The sequence below is a fragment of the Lonchura striata genome, chromosome 25, assembly GCF_050655825.1.
Source record: "Lonchura striata isolate lonStrDom1 chromosome 25, ASM5065582v1, whole genome shotgun sequence".
Lineage (NCBI taxonomy): Eukaryota > Metazoa > Chordata > Aves > Passeriformes > Estrildidae > Lonchura > Lonchura striata.
This window is the reverse complement of record NC_140727.1, coordinates 2,235,177-2,259,983: the sequence shown is the minus strand read 5'-3', so window position 1 is coordinate 2,259,983 and position 24,807 is coordinate 2,235,177. Positions and strand designations below refer to the sequence as shown.

The 24,807-nt window shown below is 63.3% G+C and overlaps 2 protein-coding genes across 4 annotated transcripts; both read right to left on the bottom strand.

Moving 5' to 3' along the window:
• Positions 1-327: 327 nt before the first annotated feature.
• TAGLN2 (transgelin 2) lies at positions 328-3,271 on the bottom strand. Of its 2 annotated transcripts, none has more exons than XM_085560635.1 (5): positions 3,237-3,271; positions 1,271-1,611; positions 1,020-1,194; positions 848-950; positions 328-769 (listed from the first exon to the last, which is right to left on the bottom strand). In XM_085560635.1, exons 2-5 carry the CDS (start codon positions 1,460-1,462, stop codon positions 628-630), a joined length of 612 nt encoding a protein of 203 aa, XP_085416761.1. In that variant the 5' UTR covers positions 1,463-1,611; positions 3,237-3,271; the 3' UTR covers positions 328-627. The 2 variants fall into 2 exon arrangements, with proteins under 2 accessions (XP_085416761.1, XP_021387962.1); XM_021532287.2 differs by having other exon boundaries at positions 1,271-1,479.
• Positions 3,272-6,935: 3,664 nt separating this feature from the next.
• On the bottom strand, positions 6,936-24,531 carry IGSF9 (immunoglobulin superfamily member 9). 2 transcript variants are annotated; one of them, XM_085560627.1, is made up of 20 exons: positions 24,197-24,530; positions 23,611-23,802; positions 18,599-18,751; positions 18,352-18,503; positions 18,111-18,228; positions 17,870-18,011; positions 17,595-17,740; positions 17,345-17,487; positions 16,429-16,569; positions 14,345-14,461; positions 13,710-13,860; positions 13,486-13,609; positions 13,237-13,412; positions 12,901-13,151; positions 11,234-11,318; positions 10,707-10,877; positions 10,529-10,574; positions 8,368-9,528; positions 7,252-7,397; positions 6,936-7,172 (listed from the first exon to the last, which is right to left on the bottom strand). In XM_085560627.1, exons 1-20 carry the CDS (start codon positions 24,246-24,248, stop codon positions 6,979-6,981), a joined length of 3,861 nt encoding a protein of 1,286 aa, XP_085416753.1. In that variant the 5' UTR covers positions 24,249-24,530; the 3' UTR covers positions 6,936-6,978. The 2 variants fall into 2 exon arrangements, with proteins under 2 accessions (XP_085416753.1, XP_085416752.1); XM_085560626.1 differs by having other exon boundaries at positions 6,936-7,397; positions 24,197-24,531.
• Between the last annotated feature and the right edge of the window lie 276 nt (positions 24,532-24,807).

The following is a 24,807-nucleotide window of genomic DNA, read 5'->3' as shown; positions in this document are numbered from 1 at the left end:
AACAGAACAAACGACGCAAAACCAGAATTTTCTCATCTGTTTTGGGGTAAAAAAAGATGTTTTTCCATCTTTGGTGCAGTTACAAGCGTGGCCGGCAGGGGGCGCTGCAAGGAGAGCGCCCGGCCAGCAGGGGGCGCTGCGATCCAGCAGCAAAGCCACGCCCCCTTGTCGTGGTCACGCCCCCTTGCCGTGGCCACGCCCCCTTGCCGTGGCCACGCCCCTCTGTGTGGCCATGGGGTCCCTGCCCCCCCCAGACCGGGGGTCCCCCACTTTTAACCCACCAGGAGCCCCCTGCCCTCCCCCAGCCCCAAATCACGACCAGCCAGGCCCGGAAAGAAGAAGTGGATTTGTTTATTGGGGCACAGGGGTTGCTCCCCAAAACGCTGGGGGGGCCTCCAGCAGCCCCCCAAGGCACTGCGGGGCTGTGGGGTGGGCGCGGCGGCGCCGCCCCCACCCAGCCAAATAATAATAATAATAAAAAAATGACTTTGGTCCTGATAAAACTGGCGAGGGGGCGGCTGCCCGGGCTTGGAGCGGGGGGCACCCGGTTGGTCCATGGCGAGGGGTTAAGGCAGTTTTGGGGTGGGGGGGTCCCCAGCAGGCAGAGCCTGGGGGGCGCGGAGGGGCTCAGAGGATCTGGCGGGGCATCCCGTAGCCCGTCATGCCAGCCTGCGAGGCGCCCCGGTTGGTGCCCATCTGCAGCCCGATGACGCTCTGCCCCTCCTTCAGCTTGTCCTCGGAGAAGACACGCCGGTTCTCCTGCGACTTCCTGCGGGCACACGGGGGTGTCAGCATCCCCAGGGGACCCCACAACCCGGGTTCCTCCCCCTCCAGCACCTCCACCTACTTGGGGAACCAGTTGGGGTCTCCAACGAAGAGCCCGTCACCCTTGGCCACGGCCAGGCTGCCCAGGTTCATCAGGGTCCTCTGCACGCACGCCATGTTCTTGCCTGGAAGGTCCACATCAGGCTCGGCTCCGTCCCCATCCCGTCCCACCCCACATCCCGCGGGTCGCTCACCTTCCCAGAGATCCACGGTCTGGAAGATGTCGGTGGCGGCGATGCCGTAGCGCTCGGCCGCCTGCAGGAACTGCGAGATCTGCTCCATCTGCTTGAAGGCCATGGCCGACGCCTGGATTTTGGCCACGGGCGCCTGTCCCCGCGGGTGGAGGCTGTTGATGAGCCGGCACAGCACCTGCAGGCAGGGACGGGGTTTAATGGTAGGGATCAGGTGCGTGGCACCCATGCCAGCTGGCCACGGGGCTACTCACCGTGCCATCCTTCAGCCACTGCTGGAAGCCGTCCCTGCCGGGCGCCGGCTGTGCCACCGCGCCGCCGCCGTCGCCGCCGCACTGCGCCAGGATCCAGCGCACCAGCACCTGCTCCAGCTCGGGGTCGTACTGCCGGTCGATCTTCTGCTGCACCTCCCGGCTCAGCCCGTACGACGGGCCCCGGTTCGCCATGCTGACGGCAGGAGGATCTGCGGGGGTGGCACCCGTTGGTGGCTCCGGTGGCACCCACGCCGTCACCTCGGCGTGGCACAGCCCCGTCCGGCGTGGAGCCTTATCGCCCGTGCCAGGCGCTGCCCAGGCTCTGCCCTCTTCCTGCCCAGCTGGCCGGGAACGCGCTGGGTTTGTGCCCACCCGAGGGGCAGCTGTCCCCGGGCAGGGTGGGCAGCGCTGTGACGCCCTCCGTGCCACCCTGAGCATCCCCGGCCCGCGGCCCGGCCCCGCCGCCGTGCGCCGGCTCGGCAGGCGCTGGGGGCCGGTCGGAGCTTGTTTGAGGATCTCGCCCGTTTGCTCGGGCCCGGAGCCAGATCCGGGACTGGCACGGGAGCGTGGGGCCAGGGCTGATGGCGGCGGTGTCCCCACCCCACCCCTTGGCCAGGTGCTGTGCCAAGGTGCCGCTGGAGCGGTGCCACCCATGCTGGAGATAATGCCCACGGGGGACATGAGCAGAGTGGCCCTGCCCGTACAGCCAGGGTGTCCCGAGCTCCTCGGGGGTCTCTCCATCCCCTCTGCCCCACAATGTGGTGGGCACATGAAGCTGCCCACCCGTGCATCGCCCCCACACCCCGCTGGCATTTGGGGGCACCGAGAAGCCAGAACACGTGCGGGTGGCCACGCCTGCCCGGTGTCCCTGTCCCAGCCGGGCACATGTGGCAGCTGCCCGGCCCAGCCCCGGGGGTTGCCCAGCTCCAGTCGGGGGTGCCAGGCTCGGTTTGGGGCAGCGTTCACCCCTGTCACACGCCGGGCTTCAAGCTCGGGGGTCCTGTCACCGGGAGCACCCCCAGGACAGGAGGAAAACCGACCCCAGCCAGGTGTGCCCCCGGAGCCAAAGCTTTGTGCCACCGCGGAGGTCTCCTGGACCCAGCCTGGCATGTGGGGACCCCGCGGGGGTGGCGTGGGGAGCGGCCGGCCGGGGGCCAAGGAGTTGGGAAACAAAGAGGAGCTGGAACTGGGATCGCTTCCCGACCCAGCCGGAGCTTGCCCAGGCGGGATGGGGACACAGCCGCACCCAGCGCCGCGGCCCCGGCGACCTCCGGACTCGGCGGGAGGGGCTGCGCCCAGCCCGGCTTGGGCTGCTGGGGACCCTCCGGCCAGCGTGGGGACACGGAAGGTCCCACTTATGGGGCAGCCACCCCAGGGGACACCCCGGGCACCCCCAAATTCTTTCCTAGGGGCGGCAGGGAAAGGGCTGTACCCAGCCCCGCTGCGACCGAGCCACGCCGGGGACCCCCGAAATCCTCCAGCGGCGACAAGAAGGGGACCCCAACCAGCACAAAGCCACCCTGGGGACCCCCGCCACACCCCGGGGACAGCAGCGAGAGGCTGCACCCAGGGCTGCAGCACCCTAGGGTGCCCAGAGCCCCCCGGGGGCGGCGGGGAGGGGACCGGAGCCAGCCCCGCGGGCGCGCCCCGGGGCTCCCGGCACGGCGGGGCCGGAAGCCGCACCCCGGTCCCGTTTCCCGGGCGCGGCCGCGCGTCCCGGCGGCTCCGCGGGCGCGGTCCGGCCGCAACCGCTACCGGGGCGGGCGGGGGGAACACCCCGGGGGACACCCCGGGGGACACCGGGAGAGCCCCCGGTATGGTGGCCGGTCCCGAGCCCGTTCCCATCTCCGCCCTGTCGCTGTCCTCCCGGTCCGCATCTCCTTCCCGGTGCCCGCGCCGCTCCCGGTGCCATCCCCATCCCTCACCGGTGCCCGGTGGCCGGTGGCCGGTGCCAGCCCCTCCCTACCTGCGGCGCCGGTCCCGCGCTCCCGGGGCGGCAGTGCCGGATGCCGCCGCCCGCGCCCTTTTCACGGCTGATGTCACCGGGACCGCCCGGCACCGCCCGCCCCCGGGGCGGGATCCGCCGGGGCCGCGGCCGGGGCTGCGAGCGAGCCGGCACCGCGCCCCGGGGCAGCCCCGCCCCGGGAGGGGGACACGGGGGGCACGGGGACGGGGTGGGGACAGGGTGGCTGCGGTGGGGACAGGGTGGCTGTGGTGGTGACAATGTGGTTGTGGTGGGGACAAGGTGACTGCAGTGAGGACAGGGTGGCTGCGGTGGGGACAATGTGGCCGTGGTGGGGACAGTGTTGTCGTTGTGGGGACAGGGTGGCTGTGGTGGGGACAATGTGGCTGCAGTGAGGACAGGGTGGCTGCGGTGGGGACAATGTGGCCGTGGCGGGGACAGGGTGGCCGTGGTGGCAGGGGGACACGGGGCTGCGTGGGGACAGGGTGACTGTGGTGGGGACAATGTGGCTATGATGGGGACAGGGTAGCCATGACAGGGACAATGTGGCCGTAGTGGGGACAATGTGGCTGTGGTGGGAACAGGGTGGCTGTAGTGGTGACAATGTGGTTGTGGTGGGGACAATGTGGCTGTAGTGGTGACAATGTGGTTGTGGTGGGGACAATGTGGCTGTGGAGGGGACAGAGTGGCCGTGGTGGCAGGGGGACATGGGGCCCGCATGGAGATAGGGTGGCCCTGGTGGGGACAATGTAGCTGTGGTGGGGACAGGGATTGTGGCAGGGACAGGGTGACTGTGGTGGGGACAATGTGACCGTGGTGGGGACAGGGAGGCCACGGTGGCAGGGGGACACAGGGACAGTGGCTGTGGTGGGGACAGTGTGGCTGCAGTAGCAGGGACAGAGTCACACGATGGGGACAGGCTGTGCTTAACCCCCCTGAGCATTTTGCTGGTGACAAAACCTCTCACGGTGGCAGCAAGGAGCTGTGACAGGGACAATGCCCACGGTGGCACGTGGCGGGTGCCAGGACCCTGCTGTGATGATGATGATGATGACGGGGACAAGCAGGGGCTGGCTCTGGTGACAAGGGGACAGCTGAGGGTCGGGGGGGGAGGACGTGGCCCCCGCAGTGTCCCCGGTGGCGCCGGCAGGGACGATGGCGTTGGCACGAGTCCCGTCTCCATGGCGAGCGCCACCAAAACAAAAAACAAAACCTCGGCTCGGGGCCATCGGCCGCCTCCGGAAGGGGTGGCAGGGCCACCACTGCAGTGACCCCGTCACCACCACTGCAGTGTCACCATCCCTGCAGTGTCCCCATCACCATCCCTGCGGTGTCCCCGTCACCACCGCTGCAGGGTTCCTGTCACCATCCCTGCGGTGTCCCTGTCACCACTGCCACCCCTCAGCACCCAGCTGTGCCCAGCCCACCAGGAGCTCGGCTGGGATGGCACTGTCACACAGCTGGGATGGTACTGTGACATTGTTCTGCCACCAGAGCTCAGCTGGGATGGCACCGTCACACAGCTGGGATGGCACTGTGACACTGTGGTGCCATCAAAGCTCGGTTCTGATGGCACTGCCACTGTGGTGGCACCAGAGCTCGGCTGGGATGGCACTGTCACACACTGTGGTGGCACCAGAGCTCGGCTGGGATGGCATTGTCACTCTGTGGTGGCACCAGAGCTCAGCTGGAATGGCATTGTCACTCTGTGGTGCCACCAGAGCTTGTTTCTGATGGCACTGTCACACTGTAGTGCCACCAGGGACACTGTGGTCACGCTGTGGACCAGCCCAGAATGTCCCCTTGCCCTCCCTGCACCCACGGGTGCCACAGGGTGGGGTGACTTTAAGGACTGTCGGTGTCCCCTGGGGATTTCGGGTGGCGTTTCCTGTGCCGTTGGGGACACGGGCAGGGGGTGGCACTGGGTGACCCATGGGACACGGGGTGACATGGGGGGAACAAGGGCAGGGGTGACACAGAGGTGCAGGAACGGGGTTGGGTGACACAGGGACAGGACCCAGGGGTGACACAGGGGCAGGAATGTCCCAAGGGACCTGGGTGACAGGAACAGTGACACTGGGGCAGGATCCCCCTCAGCCAGGGGACACAGGGGGTGGTTTGGGGACAGGACCCCCGGGGGTGGCACGGGGGGAGGACAAGGCCGGGGTGTCACAGGGCACCATTGGGACAATGTGGGGGTCACCCAAAGTGGGGTGGGGGACCTTGGGGACAAACTGAGGCAGGGACAGAGGGCAGGATGAGGGGCAGGGCCAGGGGACATGGGGTGGACACGATGGGGGACACCGAGGGACAGGGGTGGATGTGACAGGGGGACACGATGGGGGACATGAAGTGGGCGGGGCAAGGGGACACGGGAGGAACTGAAAGGGGACATGGGGTGGGTGTGGCAGGGGGACACGAGGGGACACTGGGGACATGAGGTGGGCAGGGCAAGGGGATACAGGAGGAACTGAAAGGGGACATGGGGTGGGTATGGCAGGGGGCACGAGGGGACATCATGGGGGACATGGGGGCATGGTGGCAGGGGGACACAAGGGGACATAACAGGGGACATGGGGGCATGGCAGGGGGACACGGGGGGACATGGGGCGGGCGTGGCAGGGGGACAGGAGGGGACGGAGGGACAGGGGGTGGGCGTGGCAAGGGAACATGGGGGGACATAATGGGGGGACACGGTGGGAGATGGGGTGGGCGTGGCAGGGGGAAAACACGAGGGGACATCATGAGGGGCCACGGGGACATGGCAGGGGGACACAAAGGGGGACAAAGATGCGGGTACGGGGTGTGGGTGCCCAAAATCCGTGACCCGACGCGACCCGCGCCGGAACCCCACGCGCGAACCCCCCCGGGTGACGTCACCGCCAGTCCCCGCCCCCTCGCTGACGCGCTCCCGCGCCGTGACCATATAAGGGCATGAGCGAGCTGGCCACGCCCCCTCCCGCGCGGGCCACGCCCCCTCCCCGCGCGCGCCGGGCCACGCCCCCTCCGGGGGGGGGGGGGACGGAACGGAGAGGGAGGGGAGGGGGGAAACTGAGGCAAGCGGGAGGGGAGGGGGATATCGGAATGGCGGCCACCCGGATAAATGGGGAGGGGACACTGAGAAAATGGGGGAGGGGTAGCGAGAGGATGAGGGGACACCCCGAGGGAGGAAGATGAGGGGAGACGTGAGGAAAACGGGGGTACGGAGCAATTTGGGGGGGGGGACACGAGAAAATGGGGGAGGAGTAGCGAGAGGATGAGGGGACACCCCGAGGGAGGAAGATGAGAGGAGGCATGAAGAAAATGGGGGTACGGAGCAATTTTGGGGAGGGGGCACGAGAAAATGGGGAAGGGGTAGCGAGAGGATGAGGGGGACACCCCGAGGAAGATGAGGGGAGACGTGAGGAAAACGGGGGTACGGAGCAATTTGAGGGGGGGGGGGGGACACGAGAAGATGGGAGGGGGGTGGGATTTGATAGGGGGACACCGAGTGGGGAATGGGAAAATGTGGCCAGGGGATGGGGAAGATGATGGGGGGACAACACAGGAGAATTGGGGAGCCCGCAGGAGGCACGAAGAAGATGGGGAGCAACTGAGAAGATGGAGGGAGGGGAGGATGGGACAGAGGGGGTTTAGAAGGATGGGGGGACGTGGCAGAACCCTGCACGCTTTGGGGATCCCCTCGCCAACAGGAGCCAGAGCTGCTCTCACGCTTCTTTATTTCCTCCCCCCCACGGGGGACCACCTAGAGCAGCGTGGCCACCTCGAAGCGCTCGGAGCAGCACCCACGGGTGCCCACCCGCTGCCGCCGCTGCTGGGCCCCTTCCCTGCGGCGCCTCGCCCCCAGCCCCTCGGCTCGGGGGCTCTGGCCGCGTTCCGGGGGACCCCCCGTGCCCAGCGCCTCCGCCGACACCGAGCTCACCGGGGCCGAGCCGGGCTCTGCGGGGAGATAAGCAGCGTCCGGTCCCTCCGTGGCACCCGGCCACGGGGCACGGGGGGTACGGGGGGTCGCACTCACTGTGCCGCTGCAGGTCCCGCAGGGCGATGGAGGAACCGGGCCGGGCCGGGGCCGCGCCCCGGTAAAGCTGCAGCGCCTCCAGGAGCTCGGATTCCAGCGCGAATTCCGCGTCCCACTCGTAGTTCTCGTCCACCGAAGTGTTTCTCCTGCGGGGAGGGGGAGAGGGGCACGGACCCCCCAGCCCCGAGGGAGTGAGACCCCCGGGGAGACCCCAAAAAAGTGGAAGCTCTGGGCATGGGTGTGAAACACTAAGGATGGAGAGCCCAGGGGATGGGCTCCAGGGGAGACCCCAAAAAAGTGGAAGCCCAGGGGATGGGTTCCAGGGGAGACCCCAAAAAAGTGGAAGCTCCGGGGATGGGTGTGAAACCCTGGGGATGGAGAGCCCAGGGATGGAGGTCAGGGAAGACCCCAAAAAAGTAAAAGCCCCGGGGATGAGTGTGAAACCCTGGGGATGGAGAGCCCAGGGGATGGAGGTCAGGGCAGATTCTGAGGTGGCAGATCCCAGGAATGGTGTGAAACCCCAAGGATGGAGAGCCCAGGGATGGAGGTCAGGGAGACCCCAAAAAAGTGGAAATCCAGGGGATGGGTTCCAGGGGAGACCCCAAAAAAGTGAAAGCTTTGGGGATGGATGTGAAACCCTGGGGATGGAGAGCCCAGGGGATGGGCTCCAGGGGAGACCCCAAAAAAGTGAAAGCTCTGGGGATGGATGTGAAACCCTGGGGATGGAGAGCCCGGGGATGGAGGTCAGGACAGACCCTGAGGTCTGGGAGGTCTGAGACCACCCCATCTCCCCCCGTGTCCCCCCATGATGGCAGGGATGGCCATGAGACCCCCAAGGATGAACATCAGGGTAAACACCAAGCCACAGGTGCCCAGAGATGGGTGGCAGGGGCACATCCCAAGGTCAGATCCCGGGGATGCACCACCCCGAGGGACATGGGGAGCTGGGGGAGAACTGGGGTGGTCTCTCGGGGCAGGGAACAGAGCGGAGGGGGTGTCCCCACGGCACTGCAGGGCTGGGAGGTGGCTCCGTGCCACGCCAGGCTCGGTGGGACAGGCCCGGAGCTGCCCCAGCACGCTCCGGGAGCTCATCCCAGCGCCCTGCCCGTGGCTCACCTCTTCCCGGCACCAGCATCCGTCCTGCCCTCCGCTGCCGAGCCCCCGCTGTGCCAGCTGCCCCCGTCGCCGACGGGGGTGCCCAGAAAGGTGCCCCCCAAGGACGGTGCCAGCGAGGGGGGCCGCAGGAAGGAGCCGCTGCCCCGGCCGCTGCTCTGGCTGGTCAAGCTGCCCCGCGGGAGCTTCTCGGGCGCGGCGGCGTCCGGCGGCCGCCCCGGCGTTTCAGTCCGGAGATGCGGGACCGGCTGCGGGGGAATCCCGGGGCTGGGGGAGCGGGGCCAGGAGGGGGAACCGGGCAGCGAAGCCTTGGCGGGGCCCGGGGGCAGCCGGGGGGGCTCGAGGAACGCGGAGGAGGTGGCGTTGGCACTTGTGTCAATGCAGCCCGGGCACAGCGTCCGCTCCGCGGCCGGGGGGCTGGCGGGGGGCTCCGGCCGGCCGGGGGGCTCCCCCGGTTCCTCCGGGGGCGGCCAGTCGCCGTCCACACACATCTCCTTGAAGAAGGGCAGGCTGAGGTACTGCAGGATCCCGCTGATGGCCGGCGGGCCGGGGGACACCGGGGGGCCGGCGGCCGGTTTGGGGGAGCCCCGGCGGGGCGGTGAGTCCCAGGGGGGGCCGTGGCGGGGCCCGGGGGGCTCCGGGACGGCGCTGTAAGGCAGGGTGGCGGCGGCAGAGGCCACGGGGCTGATGTCGGTGATGCTCAACGCCACGGCCTCATCCACGGGGCTGCTGCTGCCGCCGTAGCCGAAGTAGCGGCCGTGGCGGTGACCGGAGGCTCGGGAGCCCCGGCGGGGTTGCCCCGCGGGTTGGGGGCGTAGCGAGACCTCCCTGTGCCACACGGGCTCGTCGTCTTCCTCTTCTTCATCCTCCTCCTCCTCCTCCCCGGCGGGCAGCTGGTGGTAGGGCTGCGGGGGAGCCGGCGGAGGCTCCGGCTCCGGGCGAGGGGATGGAGAGCCCAGCACGAAGCGGCCGTCGGGGCCGCGGCAGATGCGCTCCAGCGGGACGTGGCTCTCGTAGCCGGGGTAACGGGAGCCGGCGATGCTCAGCCCCAGGCTGGTGCCGGCTTTTTCACCCCACAGCAGCGTCCGGTGCAGGCTCCGGCACGGTGATGGCTGCAGCTTCAGCTTCACCGTGCTGGCGGGGCTAGCAGGGCCGCGAGCATTGCTGCAAGGGAGAGGCAGCAGCTGCAGCAGCCGCCAGATGTGCTGCCAGGCCCTGCTCCTGCATTCCCTCATTTGTTTCTCCAGACAGAACTGCCCCAGAGGGAGCACAAGGGGAGCCTCGGTGGCAGCACCCCGCTCGTAACGCTCTCGGGCAGTGCAGCAGGGGGTGGCTGTCCCCAGGGTGGCAGAGGGATGAGGACACCCCGCTCCTAACGCCCTTGGGCAGTGCAGCAGGGGGTGGCTGTCCCCAGGCTGTCCCCGTGCCCCCAGTTGGTGGCAGAGGGATGATGAGGAGTGCAGTGGGATGGGAACATGGCATGGCCAGGAGCGGGACAGGGAGGGACAAGGAGGGAGGGAGAATGCCATGGAGAGAGTGGGAGAGGGAGGGGAGTGTGGCATGGCCAGGAGTGGGATGAGAGGGAGCAGGATTTGGGGGAGTGAAAGCCAGAGGTGGGACGGGGAGGGAAGGGGATGTGGAGGAGCAAGAGAGGGACAGGGAGGGAGTGTGGCATGGCATGGCACAGCATGGCATGGCAGGACAGGAGAGGGAAAGAACGTGGCATGGTGGAAGAAGGACAGGGAGGGAGTGAGATGGAGGGAACGTGGCATGGCATGGCATGGCAGGACAGGGAGGGAATGTGCACGGTGGGAGCAGGATAGGGAGGGAGTGTGGCATGGCATGGCACGGCATGGCATGGCAGGACAAGGAGGGAACGTGGCATGGTGGGAGCAGGACAGGAAGGGAGTGGGGATGAAGGGACCACAGCAGTGATATGGCAGGACAGGGAGGGAACATGGCATGGTGGAAGAAGGATAGGGAGGGAGTGTGGCATGGCATGGCAGGACAAGGAGGGAACGTGGCATGGTGGGAGCAGGATAGGGAGGGAGCGTGGCATGGCACGGCATGACACGTCAGGACAGGGAGGGAACATGGCATGGCATGGCACGGCATGACACGTCAGGACGGGGAGGGAGCGTGGCAATGGCGTGGCGTGACTTACTGTGGAGGTGGAAGCTTCTTGCTGGGGGAGAAGACGAGTGGTGGATCTGGAAGGCCATGAGAACACAGGGGGAATCACACGGCGAGCAACTCAAAAGGCGATGAGGAGGAGACGGCGGCACCCACTCGGTCCCCCCACCCTGGCTGGCCTGTCCCCGTGTCCCCGTTGTCCCCGGTACCTTGGCGGCGCTTGCGGAGGCGCGCGGCGCGGCGCCGGTTCGTGAGGCAGGCGGCCGTGGTGCTGAAGATGATGGCCACGCTGAGGAAGCAGATCCCCCCGATGACCCCCGCCAGCACCGGCTGCGGCAGCAGCTCGGGCAGCTGCGTGCGGGACGGGTACACCTCCATCCCTGCCAGGCACAGGGCACCCCATCAGGCAGGCACGGCCCCCCAAGATGTGCCACCAGCATCGTGGGGACAACAGCTCAGCTCAGAGGCTGCTGTGTCACCAGCGTCGTGGGGACAACAGCTCAGCTCAGCTCAGAGGCTGCTGTGCCCTTGGCAGGACTGTGCCCACCACCCTGGGCACCACCAGAAAGGATGCTCTGCTCCCTGAGGATGAAGCCAGCAGTCCTGGTAGGTTTAGCCTTGGGGGTCCTGCTCTGTCCGTGTAGCAGCAGTGCCAGGGGGTGGGAGCAGCATGGAGGGGGGTTCTCCTTTGGGAATTTGGGTGTTTCCCACCTCTGTTTTCCATCCCCAGCCTTACCTGCCGTGGAGATGTTCACCGTGTTGCTGGGGTCGCTGATGTAGCTGCCAGCAAAGGCCACCAGTCGGAACTCGTAGAAGGCGTCCTGGGGAGGACATGGGGCCATGAGCCACGCGGCCACAGCGGCCACCAAACCCTAACCTGTCAGAACTCAAAATGTCCCTCAGACAGTTTTGGGTGTTCCGGGCCCAGGTCAGAAGCATTTGAGACCCTGGCAGGCAGCTGGAAGCAGCTGTGATTTTGGGTTTGAACCATGGAATGATTTACCAAGCTTGCAGGAAGAACAAGAAGTCACAAAATTTAGATATTATAGTAAAAATAGTCACAAAGTAAAGGGAAGAATTTTTGAGTGCTGTACAGGGGGGTTTTAAGTCCTGTACAGGGGGGTTTTGATTTTGTACATGGCGGCCAGAAGTTTTAAGATGGATTTGGGATTTGGGCCTGCCCTGTCCTCCCTCTTTCTCCTTCTTTACCTCCATGATCTTGGTGATGTTGGCACTCACAGGTTGGTTTAGAGTAAAAAGGCACCATTTAATATAGGTAAATAGGCATTGGGAAAAAACTATAAATATTTAAGATATTTAAAATATTTAAGATATATAAAAGATAACACCAGCCCAGGGGCAGGGGGAGAGAAGAAGCAGTCGGGGTCAGAGAGGATGTCAGGGTGTGTGTGTGCCTCTGCCTGAGCTGTGAGCAAACCACAGCAGCTCAAGAACAAAATCTTTTAGATAACTTGCAATAAACTGCCTTGAGACCAAACAAGAAACTGCTGAGCCTTTCTTTGGAAGCACGGGTTGGAGGACATCAGAATCTGAGATATTGATGATCCTGAGATTGTAAAAAGTCTCTGTCTTTCTGCCCCGTTGCCGAAGAAGAAGTCATAATTCATCTGTGCTGGTTTTCAAGGTTGTTTATTCTTATATATATAAGAATATATATACATATATTCCTATATGTATAAGAATAAAGTTATCAATAACATGTTCTGTCTGTCCTGCAGGGCTCTGCCCTCAGTGGGATGTTACAAACATTAAATACCAGAAACTACCTGTGCTATATTTACAATAGTATGAATAATGTGCCAATATCTGTCTCCTACATTGAACAATGTGTCCCCAGCCTAAACCCAGTCCCCAGTTTCTGGAATATAATGTTACAAACATTATATAATGTCACAAACATTATATACCACAAACTCCCTGGGCTGGATTTACAAGAACGTGCCAATATCTGTCACCTACGTTGGACAGTGTGTCCCCAGCCTGAACCAACAGAAAAATGCCAACACCACAGTGAGACATGGAGGGCATGAAGAAGGAGAAAAAGGACAAGGCACACCCAATTTCCTCCATCTTGTCCCCTTTGGACCCCTCATCTAGAATCCTAAAATTTTACTTTTGCACCCGTGCCACACTTAATTATTATTTATATCAAACACTCAGAGCTGGTAATTGATCCTGTAAGATTGAAAACTCTTTTCCATGGACAGAGATCACAGCCAGTGTCTCTGGGGCTCTGTCCAGGGGGTTCCTGACCCCTGCCAGGGTCCCAGGGCAGCCAGAGGGAAGCCCTGGACTCCCACAGGAGATTTTTTCCACCACGTGGAGCCACCCCTAGAGGTGATCTCTGGCACTAACCCACCTTGGCACCCGGCCAGACCTCACCTTGATGAGCCCTGGCACCAGCACCTGGGTGTCCGTGGCAGGGATGGAGCTCTCCAGCACCTCCCAGCCGCCCTTGTCCTGCCGCAGCTCCAGCGCGTACCCGCTCAGGGCCACTGAGGCACGGGCAGGGGGGTCCCAGCGAAGCAGAACCCCCCTCACGCTCTCGTTGGCCCTCAGAGATCGTGGTGGGGACAGGAAGACGTGCACAGTGATGGCTGGTGGCTCCGGAGGCACTGTGGTCACTGGGAAGCCTGGGGAGAAGGCAGAGGTTGAGGGAACGGGAGCATCCTGAGTGTTTTGGGGGGCACCGGGGGTGTTTTGGGGAGCTTCACTCACCCCTGGGCACGGAGGTGACGATCTGGCTGAAGGGGCCGCTGCCCAGCTTGTTCTGGGCCAGGACGCTGAACTGGTAACTGGTGTCTGGCTGCAGGTTCTCCACCAGAAGGTGCTGAGCCCCCGCTGGCACCGACAGCGACACCCAGTCGTGGTGTGCCCGCGGTGGTTTCCTCACCCTGGGGACAGGAGGGACGTGTGAGCCCAAAGTTGGGGTCCCTGGGGGGGACACAGCAGAGGTGGGGCACTCACAGTGGGGTGTACCAAACGCTGAACCTCTGGAAGTAGCCTCCATCAAAGCCTGGCTCCCAGGAGATGTTGGCTGCCAGCAGCAGCGGGAGCACGGAGACGTTGGTGACAGCGTGGGGACTGGTACCTGGCGGGCAGCGGTGGCACACTGGGGGGCTTGGACCACCCTTTCCAGCATGTCACCCACCCCTGGGACTATCCCAGCCCACCAGTGACGAGCAGCTCACCCAGGACGTGGACAGAGGTGGCAGTGGTGACACTGGCCACCTGGTTGGTGGCCGTGCACTGCCAGACTCCGTGCTGCTCCTTGATGAGGGGGCGGAGGACGAGGCTGCTGTTCCCATCCACCTGGGCACTGCTCTTCCCCACGCTGCCCACCTGTGGGGCACGGGCACGCTGATGGGGGTTCACCACCAAGCCACCCCCACGCAGGGCTGGGGCTGTGACACTGCCACACTTGTGGGGACAAGGGGACTTGAAAAATGGGGCTGGTTTGGAGAGCAAGGAGCAGGATTTTGTCCAATTTTTAGAGGAAAACGAAGCAAAGTGACCTGAGATCCTTCAGGAACCAAGTGATGGGACCCCAGTTTGGGATGGAACCCAGTGGGGACAGGAACATAACCCCAGGAGTGATGTAGAGACAAAAATACCACCCCAGAAATGATACCCTGGAGGCCAAAAGCAATCTCTGTCCCACCTGATGGGACCCCAGTTTGGGGTGGAACCCAGTGGGGAACAGGAACATAACCCCAGGAGTGATGTAGAGACAAAAATACCACCCCAGAAATTATACCCTGGAAGCCAAAATCAATCCCTGTCCCTGAGGGGGGCTCAGCTGACCCCCCAAAACACCAATTCCTACCTTCACCCAGGTGATGGTGGGTGGGGGATCCCCGTGAGCCACGCAGGGGATCACCAGCTCCCGACCCACCTCCTGGAAATATTCCTCCTTGGGCCGCACCGTGAAGGCAGGAGGGTCCTGCAAAGCATGATTTATTCAAAAAAATGTGGATATTGATCTAGCACCCATGTCCAACTGTGATGGCCAAAATCTCTCTAACAGTTTAAAGTTAAAAAGTGTGTGTTTACAAAGCTCCTGCTCTGAATTATTAAAGAAATATGGATGTTGATCTAGCACCAATATCTAATTGTGACAGACAAAATCTTTCTAACAGTTTAAAGTTAAAAAGTGTGTGTTTATTGTGTGTGGGACAGCTCCCAAATCCACACCACAGCTTTTAAGTGATTACAGAGCCCTTTTATCCACCCAACTATTGAATACCCAAAAATACAAATAAATATTCATCATTTTGGTACATGCCCTTCTTCTCTTCCTACGCTAATAATTTCAAAAGCCATTCAGCATAAAATTTATTCCTTGAAAAGGGTCCCTTTCATGGGGAGGGGTCCCAAAAAGAGGAAGTCAATGAAGTCTTCCTCATTCTGACCTTTCTACCTTTTTAATGTAAATATGACAAGTGAACTCTTGGTAGAACTCCCATTCCTTGTCTTCAATTGGTTTCAGGACAGAGGAGACCAACAATTGTATTAAGTTCCTAAAATCTATTTGTCAATTTATATTCTTCATTACAATTTCTTCATTATATTCTTCATTATAAACCCAGATAACTCAACATTGTGCTGACAAGCAATCAATTATTAGTTAACTCCTAACTCTTAACTTTATCAAGGCATACTTATTTATTTTAATTAACTCTAGTAAGGCTTCTCTCAAACTAAAATTGTCAGAATCTGAGGTATTGATGATTCCAAGATTGTAAAGTCTCTGTCTTTCTGCCCCATTGCCAAAGCAGAAGTCATAATTCATCTGTGCTGGTTTTCAAGGTTGTTTATTCTTATATATATAAGAATATATATACATATATTCCTATATGTATAAGAATAAAGTTATCAATAACATGTTCTGTCTGTCCTGCAGGGCTCTGCCCTCAGTGGGATGTTACAAACATTAAATACCAGAAACTACCTGTGCTATATTTACAATAGTATGAATAATGTGCCAATATCTGTCTCCTACATTGAACAATGTGTCCCCAGCCTAAACCCAGTCCCCAGTTTCTGGAATATAATGTTACAAACATTATATAATGTCACAAACATTATATACCACAAACTACCTGTGCTGGATTTACAAGAACGTGCCAATATCTGTCACCTACGTTGGACAGTGTGTCCCCAGCCTGAACCAACAGAAAAATGCCAACACCACAGTGAGACATGGAGGGCATGAAGAAGGAGAAAAAGGACAAGGCACACCCAATTTCCTCCATCTTGTCCCCTTTGGACCCCTCATCTAGAATCCTAAAATTTTACTTTTGCACCCATGCCACACTTAATTATTGCTTCTATCAAACACTGAGAGCTGGTAATTCATCCTGTAAGATTGAAAACTCTTTTCCATGGACAGAGATCACAGCCAGTGTCTCTGGGGGCTCTGTCCAGGGGGTTCCTGACCCCTGCCAGGGTCCCAGGGCAGCCAGAGGGAAGCCCTGGATTCCCACATAAAATCTTAGCTCCTCTAACATCTCTAAATCCCTTAAAGTTGATGTTTCAGATGGAAGGAATTGTGAAACATCTAACTAAAATCTTAGCTCCTTGAAAATCGCTAAATCCATTAAAGTTGATATTTCAGATGGAAGGAATTGTGAGACATCTAACTAAAATCTTAGCTCCTCAAAAATCTCTAAATCCATTAAAGTTGAAGTTTCAGATGGAAGGAATTGTGAAACATCTAACTAAAATCTTCACCCCTCTAACATCTCTAAATCCCTTAAAGTTGATGTTTCAGATGGAAGGAATTGTGAAACATCTAACTAAAATCTCAGCTCCTCGAAAACCTCTAAATCCCTTCAAATGTACGTTTCGAGCAGAGGGGCAGTTTGGGGGTGCAGAGGAGGGTTCAGGGGACCCCGAGGGGCTGCTGACCTTGAGCAGGACGCGCGTGGGCCGGGAGGGGCCGGCGGTGCCGTAGCTGTTGAAGGGCGTGCAGCGGTACAGCCCCGGCGCGTCGTCGTTGCCCGTGGCGATGACGATGGAGCCGTCGGGCCCGAGGGACCAGCCGGGGAGCTGGGAGAGGGGGAAAGGGGAGGATGAGGGATTTGGGGTGGTGGGAAGGAGGTGGGAGAGGGGAAAAGGTGAGAGAAAGGGATTTGGGATGGTGGGAAGGAGGTGGCAGAGGGGAATGGGTGAGCAGGAGGGATTTGAGAAGGAGCTGGGAGAGGGGAAAAGGTGAGAAAGGGATTTGGGATGGTGGGAAGGAGGTAGAAGAGGGGAAAATGTGAGAAAAAGGGATTTGGGAAGGAGCTGGGAGAGGGGAATGGGTGAGCAGGAGGGATTTGGGATGGTGGGAAGGAGGCGGGAGAGGGGAAAAGGTGAGGATGAGGGATTTGGGGTGGTGGGAAGGAGGTGGGAGAGGAGAATGGGTGAGGACAGATTTGGGAAGGAACTGGGAGAGGGGAATGGGTGAGAAAAAGGGATTTGGGAAGGTGGGAAAGAGCTGGGAGAGGGGAATGGGTGAGCAGGAGGGATTTGGGAAGGAGCTCTGAGAGGGGAACAGATGAAGAAGGATTTGGGAAGGAGCTGGGAGAAAGGAATAGGTGAGCAGGAGGGATTTGGGAAGGAGCTGGGAGAAGGGAACGGATGAAGAAGGATTTGGAAAGGAGCTGGGGAATGGGTGAGCAGAAAGGATTTGGGATGGGGGGAAGGAACCGGGAGAGGGGAACGGATAAGGAGGAAGAATTTGGGAAGGTGGGCGTGGCCATACCTTGGAGCAGCCGGGGAGCTGGGAGAGAGGAATGTGGAAGTAGGAGGGATTTGGGAAGGCCACTGGGAGTGGCTCTACCTTGTCCAGCTCCAGCGGGCGCCCGTCCCTGGTCCAGGTGACCGAGAGCAGGGGGGGGTTGGCCCTGCAGGGGCAGCGGATCACGCCCCGCATGCCCTTGGGCAGGTGGGTCTCCGGGAGCATGGTGGTCACCTGCGCCGGGTCTGCGGGGACACACGGGGCTGGGGTCCCCACGGGACACCCCTGTTCCCACCACAACCCCCCCAGCGGGGCACCCCCAGCCCCCGGGGGTGCAGGAAGGGGGTCTTACAGAGCACTGTGAGGAAGGCTGAGGCGGAAGGAGGCTTCCAGAGCCCGTTGCTGGGGGTGCAGGTGTATTTGCCAGCGTCGTCCGGGGTGGCTCGCTGCAGCAGGAGGCTCCCGTCCACCAGGACACGGACTCGAGCCTGGAGGTGGCTGGGAAGGGGTGGCACAGCCGTCAGTGGCACGGTTGGCACCCTCCCTGTTTGCCCCCACCACACGCCCAGCCTGTGCCTGGCACTCGGGGGTTCCTCAGCCCCGGTGCCACCCCCGTTGCTGTCGTACCTGAGGTGGAAGACGTTGCTGCCGCCCTGGAACCAGGTGTAGGTGAGGTTCCCTGGGTAAGCCTCAGCCTGGCACGCCAGGAAGGCATCTTGGGAGATGTTAACAGTGACGTTCTGAGGTGGCACCACGATGACGGGCGGCCCTGGAGGGGTGCAGGTCAGAGGGGCAGTGAGGGCTGGGCACGGGGACCATGCCAAGGCTCCCTCTGCGTGTTCCCTCTGCGGGAACCTCCTGGCCTCACCCTGCACAAGCACACGGGTGGTGTGGGTGACGCTGCCCTCCTGGCTGGAGGCGTGGCACGTGTAGGTGCCCGCGCTGGCGCGTTCCACGGCGGCGATGCTCAGCGTCCCGTTCCTCACCTGCCGCGGCACCGAGGGACAGCAACGCGCCCCGTGAACGGCGTGGTGACACCAGGCAGGTGCCACCACAGCGGGGATGGGCGCCAGAGCTTGGTGATACCACAGAGGGGGTGTCACCCTCACCTGCACCGTGTCCCTGCTCTGCACAGGCAGGTCACTCCTCTTCCAGGTGACAACGGGCTGGGGGTTGCCGACAGCCCTGCAGGTGAGGCTGAGCGCAGCCCGGTCCCGCACCTCTACAAACGCAGGGGGGGTCTCCAGGAAGGTTGGGGGTGCTGGAAGGCAAATTTAGATCCAAACCTTCACCCTTAGATCTGCCTCAACTCGGTGTGGAAGCCCAGCGTTTCCAGCGGGAGGTGTGGGCCGGTACCGTTGACGGTGAGGTGGATCCAGGTGCCGTTCTGGAAGTCGGCGTCGCTGCTGTGGCGGTCGAGGAAGAGCACCCGGCACTCGTACCAGCCTTGGTCCTCGGCACGCAGCAGGTCCAGGCGCAGCGAGGCGCCTTCCTCCAGCTGCACACGACCTGGAGCGGCAGCGGCTCAGGGACAGCCGTGTCCCCGGGCCACCCCCTCCCCTCCCGGGACACCCCTCTCCCTGGGGTCCCCCTCTCCCAGGTTACGCCCTCCTTAGGGTCTCCCTCTCCTGGGTCACCCTCTCCCTGAGGCCACCCCTCTCCCAGATCACCCCTCTCCTGGGCCATCCCCTCCTTGGGGTCCCCCTCTCCCGGGCCACCCTCTCCCATGTCACACACCTCCCTAAGGCCACCCCCTTCCCTGGGTCACCCCCTCTCCCTGGGTCACCCCTTCCCTTCCCTGGGCCACCCCTTCTCCCGGGTCACCCCGGCCTTGGGGTCCCCCTCTCTCTGGGTCACCCTTCTCCCAGGCCACCCCCCTCCCTAAGGCCACCCCCTGCCCGGGTCACCCCTCTCCCGGGTCACCCCTTTCCCGGGTCACCCCTCTCCCCAGGGTGCCCGCCCACGCTGGCACGGCGCAGAGCTGAGAACGGCGGTGCGACAAGTTGGTGACGGCGACATCCAGCACTGCACCGCGTGGGTGACACGGAGAGGAGGCGACAATGCCTCTGTCACCCACCCCTGGCGGGGTGTGCCCAGCACGGCGGGGTCCCCCCAGCACGGCGGCTCCACGCTTCCAGCATCGCTCCCAGCATGATGATGGTCCCAGCATCCCTCCAGCTGCCCACCCCTCTCTCCCCACGGGGGTGGGAGAGTCCTCAGGAAGGGGGAAAAGGGGTCCTCCGACCCCTTTTCCCCCTTCCCGAGGACTCTCCCACCCCCGTGGGGTTCTCGCCCCATGCCCCGCGGCCTCTTTGATGAGGAGAGGGATAAAGGCCGGAGCGAGAGCGGGCGCAGCCCGTTAATCCCCCGGGCTATTATCAGAGCCATAATCGGCTCACGGTGCAGCGGGCAATTGGCTCAGCCCAGGCTGGGGTGCGCGGGCAGCGGCTCCCAACGAACGCACCGGCACCCCCTGTCCCGGGCACCCCCTGTCCCGAGCACCCACTGCCCTGAGAATCCCTTTCCCCGGGCACCCACTGTCTGGAGCACCCATTATCCTGGGCACCCAGTGCCCTGAGCATTCCCTTCCCCAGGCACCCACTGCCCTGAGCATCCTTTTCCCTGGGTACCCACTGTCTGGAGCACCCATTATCCTGGGCACCCACTGCCCTGAGCAGCCCCTTCTCTGGGCACCCACTGTCCTGAGCACCCCCTTCTCTGGGTACCCTCTGTCTGGGGCACCCATCATCCCGGGCATCCCCTTCTCCGGGCACCCACAGCCCTGAGCACCCCCTTCTCCGGGCACCCACTGGCCTAAGCATCCCCTTTCCCGAGCACCCCCTGTCCAGGGCACCCATCATCCTGGGCATCCCCTTCCCCGGGTACCCACTGTCCGGGGCACCCATCATCCTGGGCATCCCCTGTCCAGGGCACCCATTACCCTGAGCATCCCCTTCTGTGGGCACCCCCTGTCCGGGGCACCCAGTGCCCTGAGCACCCCCCGTCCCGGGCACCCATCATCCCGGGCACCCCCTTCTCCAGGCACCCAGTGTCCTGAGCACACCCTTCTCTGGGCACCCCTTCTCCAGGCACCCAGTGTCCTGAACATCCCCTTCCCTGGGCACCCACTGCTCTGACCATCCCCTTCCCCAGGCCCTCACAGCCCTGAGCACACCCTTCTCTGGGCACCCCTTCTCCATGGCACCCATCATCCCGGGCATCCCCTTCCCCAGGTACCCACTGTCCGGGGCACCCATAATACCGGGCACCCACTGCCCTGAGCCTCCCCTTCTCCAGGCACCCCCTGTCCGGGGCACCCACAGCCCTGAGCATCCCCTTCCGTGGGCATCCATCCTGGGCACCCATCCTTCCCTGCCACCCGGGCACCCCCGGGCCATGCCAGGTGACTTTGGCCCCGGGACACCACGGAAGGAGCAGAACAGCCCGGGATGCTCCATCAGCATCCCAGGAGCTGCAGCTCCCCGAGGGGTTCCCAACACGGGAAATTTCGGGGGAACCGCGATGCCAGCTCCACCCGGAGTCCTGCTGGGCACTGCGATTGGCATTCCGAGTCCCGCCAGACGAGCCCGGCAAGGATGAGGAGGAAGAGTGGCAGGCAGGTTTGGGCACCGAAATCCAACCGAGCCGTGCCAACCCCGCACACAACCGCGGGCAAAACCTTTCCCAACACGGGAAATTTCGGGGAACCGCCATGCCAGCTCCACCCGGAGTCCCGCTGGGCACCGCGATTGGCATTCCGAGTCCCGCCAGACGAGCCCGGCAAGGATGAGGAGGAAGAGGAGGAGGAGGAGGAGTGGCAGGAGCCGGGCTGGCGGGTTTGGGCACGGAAATCCAGCCCCGAGCCGTGCCAACCCCGCACACAACCGCGGGCAAACCTTTCCCGCAGCGCCCAGAGCTGGGTCCCACCCTTCTGCCTTCACCCCGCGGCTGCGAGACGAGGGGACCGCCAGAATTTTGGGAAGTGGGACAGCCTTGGGAAGATTTGGGAAGCTCTGGGAAGCTCTGGGAAGCCTTGGGAAGTCCTGGGAAGCTCTGAGAAGATTTGGGAAGCCCTGGGAAGCTTTGGGAAGCTCTGGGAAGCCCTGGGAAGTCCTGGGAAGCTCTGAGAAGATTTGGGAAGCCCTGGGAAGCTTTGGGAAGCTCTGGGAAGCCCTGGGAAGTCCTGGGAAGCTCTGAGAAGATTTGGGAAGCCCTGGGAAGCTCTGGGAAGCTCTGGGAAGCTTTAGGAAGCCCTGGGAAGCTTTAGGAAGCTCTGGGAAGCTTTGGGAAGCCCTAGGAAGATTTGGGAAGCCCTGGGAAGCCCTGGGAAGCTTTGGGAAGCTCTGGGAAGCTCCAGCAGCTGCCACCCCCAGCCCCAGGCACGTCGGGAGCAGCCGGCTCCCGAACAAAGGTCCCTTTGGAAGGGATCAGAGCGGCCTGGGGACGCCCCTCAGCCTCCCCCTAATCCCCCTGTGCCGGCCCCAGCCCCCTCCTCCTCCTCCACCGCCCTGCAAAAACAACAAAAAAAACCAAAAAACAAAACCCTGTGGCCCAGCATCCCCCCCGCGCCTGGCAACCGACATTCAGCGGGACACAAAAGGGGGTGGGGGGACACAAAGGGGGCTGCAGCCCCCGCCACGCGGCCAGAGCCGGGGAGAGGGGGGGTCTGAGCCAGGTCAGAGACCACCGACCCTCCCCTAGGGCAGGGGACAGCGTCCCGCGGCACCGTGGGTGGTGGTGGCACCCAGGGGAGAGCCCACCCCATCCCACCAAGCGCTGTGACAGACCCCAGCCCACCCTGTCCTCAGGACCATCCCCCCTCCCGATCTCCCCAGGAGCCACACCGGTGACAGCAGCGGCGACACCTGATCCACCGATCCACCTGGGAAGCGTGGGGAGAGGGGGTTGGCATCGCCCTGCACCCACCGATCCCACCCCTGCCATGCCCGGCCGATGGAAAACAAGCCACCCCGCTGCCATGGCGACGGCCCCCAGCCCCCCTGCCCACCCAGCTCGCCCTCAATTCCAGCCACCAGCCCCTTCCCCCAGCGCTGATCCCAATCTGCTCCCGCAGCCCCGGCGGGGACGAGGGGACACGGGGGAGGGGACTGCGGGCACCGCCAGCCCCTTCCCGGGTAACCGGAGCTGCCACAGCCCCCGGGGCCCCTCGGTGCTCAGGTAACAGGAGCCCAACCCAGATCTCTCGGGAGAGAAGGTGCCTTGTCCTGCCCGGGCTTCGTTGTCACCGCTGGTCCCCCAGAGCCAAGCTGGAGGTGCTAAAAGCATCCCCAAAAAATGTGTGTGTTCAGGGTGGAGAGCGGGCATCCCAGCTGAGGTGATTTTTAGGCAGGGGATAATTTTGGCAGCCGGGTTTGGGTTCTGATGCAGGTATGATCCCGTCACCCAGAGCCAAGTTGGAGCTGCTAAAAGCATCCCCAAAAATCTGTGTATCCTCCCGTTCTCCAGGGTGGAGAGCGGGCATCCCTGCTGAGGTGATTTTTAGGCATGGGGACAATTTTGGCACCAGGGTTTGGGTTCTGATGCAGGTATGATCCCATCACCCAGAGCCAAGTTGGAGGTGCTAAAAGCATCCCCAAAAAATCTGTGTGTTCTCCAGGGTGGAGAGCGGGCATCCCTGCTGAGGTGATTTTTAGGCAGGGGATAATTTTGGGTATGATCCCGTCCCCCGAGCAAAGGTCGGAGCAGGGATTTCGGTGCGTGGCTGGCACACAGCGCCGGGGTTGGGCTCAGCCCGAATCACCCACGGGCTGCCAGCCCTGCCCGTGCCCAGGGCACACTGCTGTGGCTTTCCCCGGGTGCTCGCAGCGATCCTCTCGCTGGGATTCCTCTGCCACCGCTCACTTTAAATACCCGCTAAAGCAGCCAATATCCCCCTCCCACGCCCAGCCCGGCCCAGCTTTGCTCCAATTAGCAGCTCCCCCGAAATCCCCTCCCCAGCCTCAACCTTCAGGCGACCCGCACCGGCCGAGGCAGCGCCCGAAGCCCCCGGGGCACCCCGGTGGTGCGGCGGGCAGGGCTCGTTCCACCCTGCGGGAGATGCCCCAGCACCCACGGGGGTGGGTTGGGGGAGCTTTTCCCAAATTTCACCCTGTGGGGATCTGCATCCCCTCCACCAGCTGGGCACATCCCATCCCTCCTGCCACCCTTGGGGATTGGCACTCACCTGCTGCAGGGACCTCAGCGCCCCCCGAGACCCCCAGAAGAGCCCCCCAAGTTCTCCGGGAGTGGGGTTCATGTGGTGAAACACCCGGTTTGACCCAAGCACAGCGAGTGGAAACACGGGAAACCCCACGGGGAACCCACGGGGACCCACGGGGACCTCCACCCGCCCCGTCCCCGCGACTCACCCGCGTACTCGGGGTCCACGCGCGGCGAGTAGAGCCCGAACTTGATGAAGATGGGCAGGACGAAGCCGAAGCGGACCCACTCGATCACGTAGAGCGGCGGGCGAGCCTCGTGCGCGCCCAGGAGCCCGCAGCCCAGCACCGCGCTGCCCCCGACGCGCCCCACCACGGCCCGGGGCTCGCTCCGCCCGCTGCCTGCGGGACCGGCACCGGGCCACCGGTGAGAGCGGGACACACGCCGGGATGGAGCGGCATGGCAGCGGGACGGCACGGGATACACCGGGATCGTTCGCCTGCCCACGGAACCCCCCAGCCCCCGCCTCTCCGGGACCCGGCGCTGGCCAAACCGATCCCACCGGGACACCCCGGGACACCCCGGGACACACCGGGACCTTCCTCCCGCCCCCGGAGCCCCCCGCCCCCGTTATCCCCAGCTGTTCCCCGCCTCCCCACGCTTCCCCAGCACTGGTAGGACCGGCCCCGCCGGAGCACACCGGGTCACACCGAGACCCGTTCCCCGCCCCCGAGCCCCGCCACCGGCCAGACCGGCCCCGCCGCTCGCCCCCCACTCCCCGGGGCATCCCCTCACCCCCGGCTCCGGCGAGCAGGCTGAGGACGGCGGCGCGCAGCCACCACCGCATAGCCCAGGCCCCCTCTGCGGCGGCTCCCGCGGCGTCACCGGGGCCCGCGGAGCGGCGGGCTCGGCCGGGCAGCCCCGGGAGCACCGGCCCCGGGCGGGGGGCGCGGGGGGCGCGGGGGGCTCCGCGTCCCGCCGCTCCTCATGCCCGGCCGGCCGCGCTCGGCTGCGCTCGGCTCTTCCCGCCTGCTCTCGGCTCTTTCCGCCGCGGTTCGGGTCCGTCCGGGTCCGCTCGGGCTCCGGCCGCCGCCGCCGCCGGGCGGCCGCAAACAAACCCGCGATGGCGGGAGGGGCCGCCCCGGACACGCCCCCCGCCGCCTGTTGCCACGGCGACAGCCAATCAGGAGGCGCCGCTGGGCGCTTCGCCAGGCAGCCAATGGCGGAGCGAGGCAGCGGGGAGCGAGGGGTGCTGGGAGATGTAGTTCTCGGAGTGGGGCGGGGGATCGGGGGCGTGTGGGGTGAAACGGAGGAGACATGGGGGGACAAGCGAGGGGGACATGGGGGGGACACATGGGAGATCACCAGGGCAGGCACGGGAGGATGCGGGAGGGGCATCTAGAGGG

Excerpts from the sequence above, each read along its gene's own strand:
- TAGLN2 (XM_085560635.1), bottom strand. The coding sequence starts at position 1,462 with ATGGCGAACCGGGGCCCGTCGTACGGGCTGAGCCGGGAGGTGCAGCAG. Across the intron at positions 1,195-1,270 it reads AGTGGCTGAAGGATGGCACG|GTGCTGTGCCGGCTCATCAA; the intron begins GTGAGTAGCCCC and ends CCCTGCCTGCAG. Across the intron at positions 770-847 it reads GACCCCAACTGGTTCCCCAA|GAAGTCGCAGGAGAACCGGC; the intron begins GTAGGTGGAGGT and ends GTGTGCCCGCAG.
- IGSF9 (XM_085560626.1), bottom strand. The coding sequence starts at position 24,248 with ATGCGGTGGTGGCTGCGCGCCGCCGTCCTCAGCCTGCTCGCCGGAGCC. Across the intron at positions 18,752-23,610 it reads CGTGGACCCCGAGTACGCGG|GTCGTGTGCAGCTGGAGGAA; the intron begins GTGAGTCGCGGG and ends CTGCCGCTCCAG. Across the intron at positions 13,413-13,485 it reads AGCGTTTGGTACACCCCACT|GGTGAGGAAACCACCGCGGG; the intron begins GTGAGTGCCCCA and ends TCCTGTCCCCAG.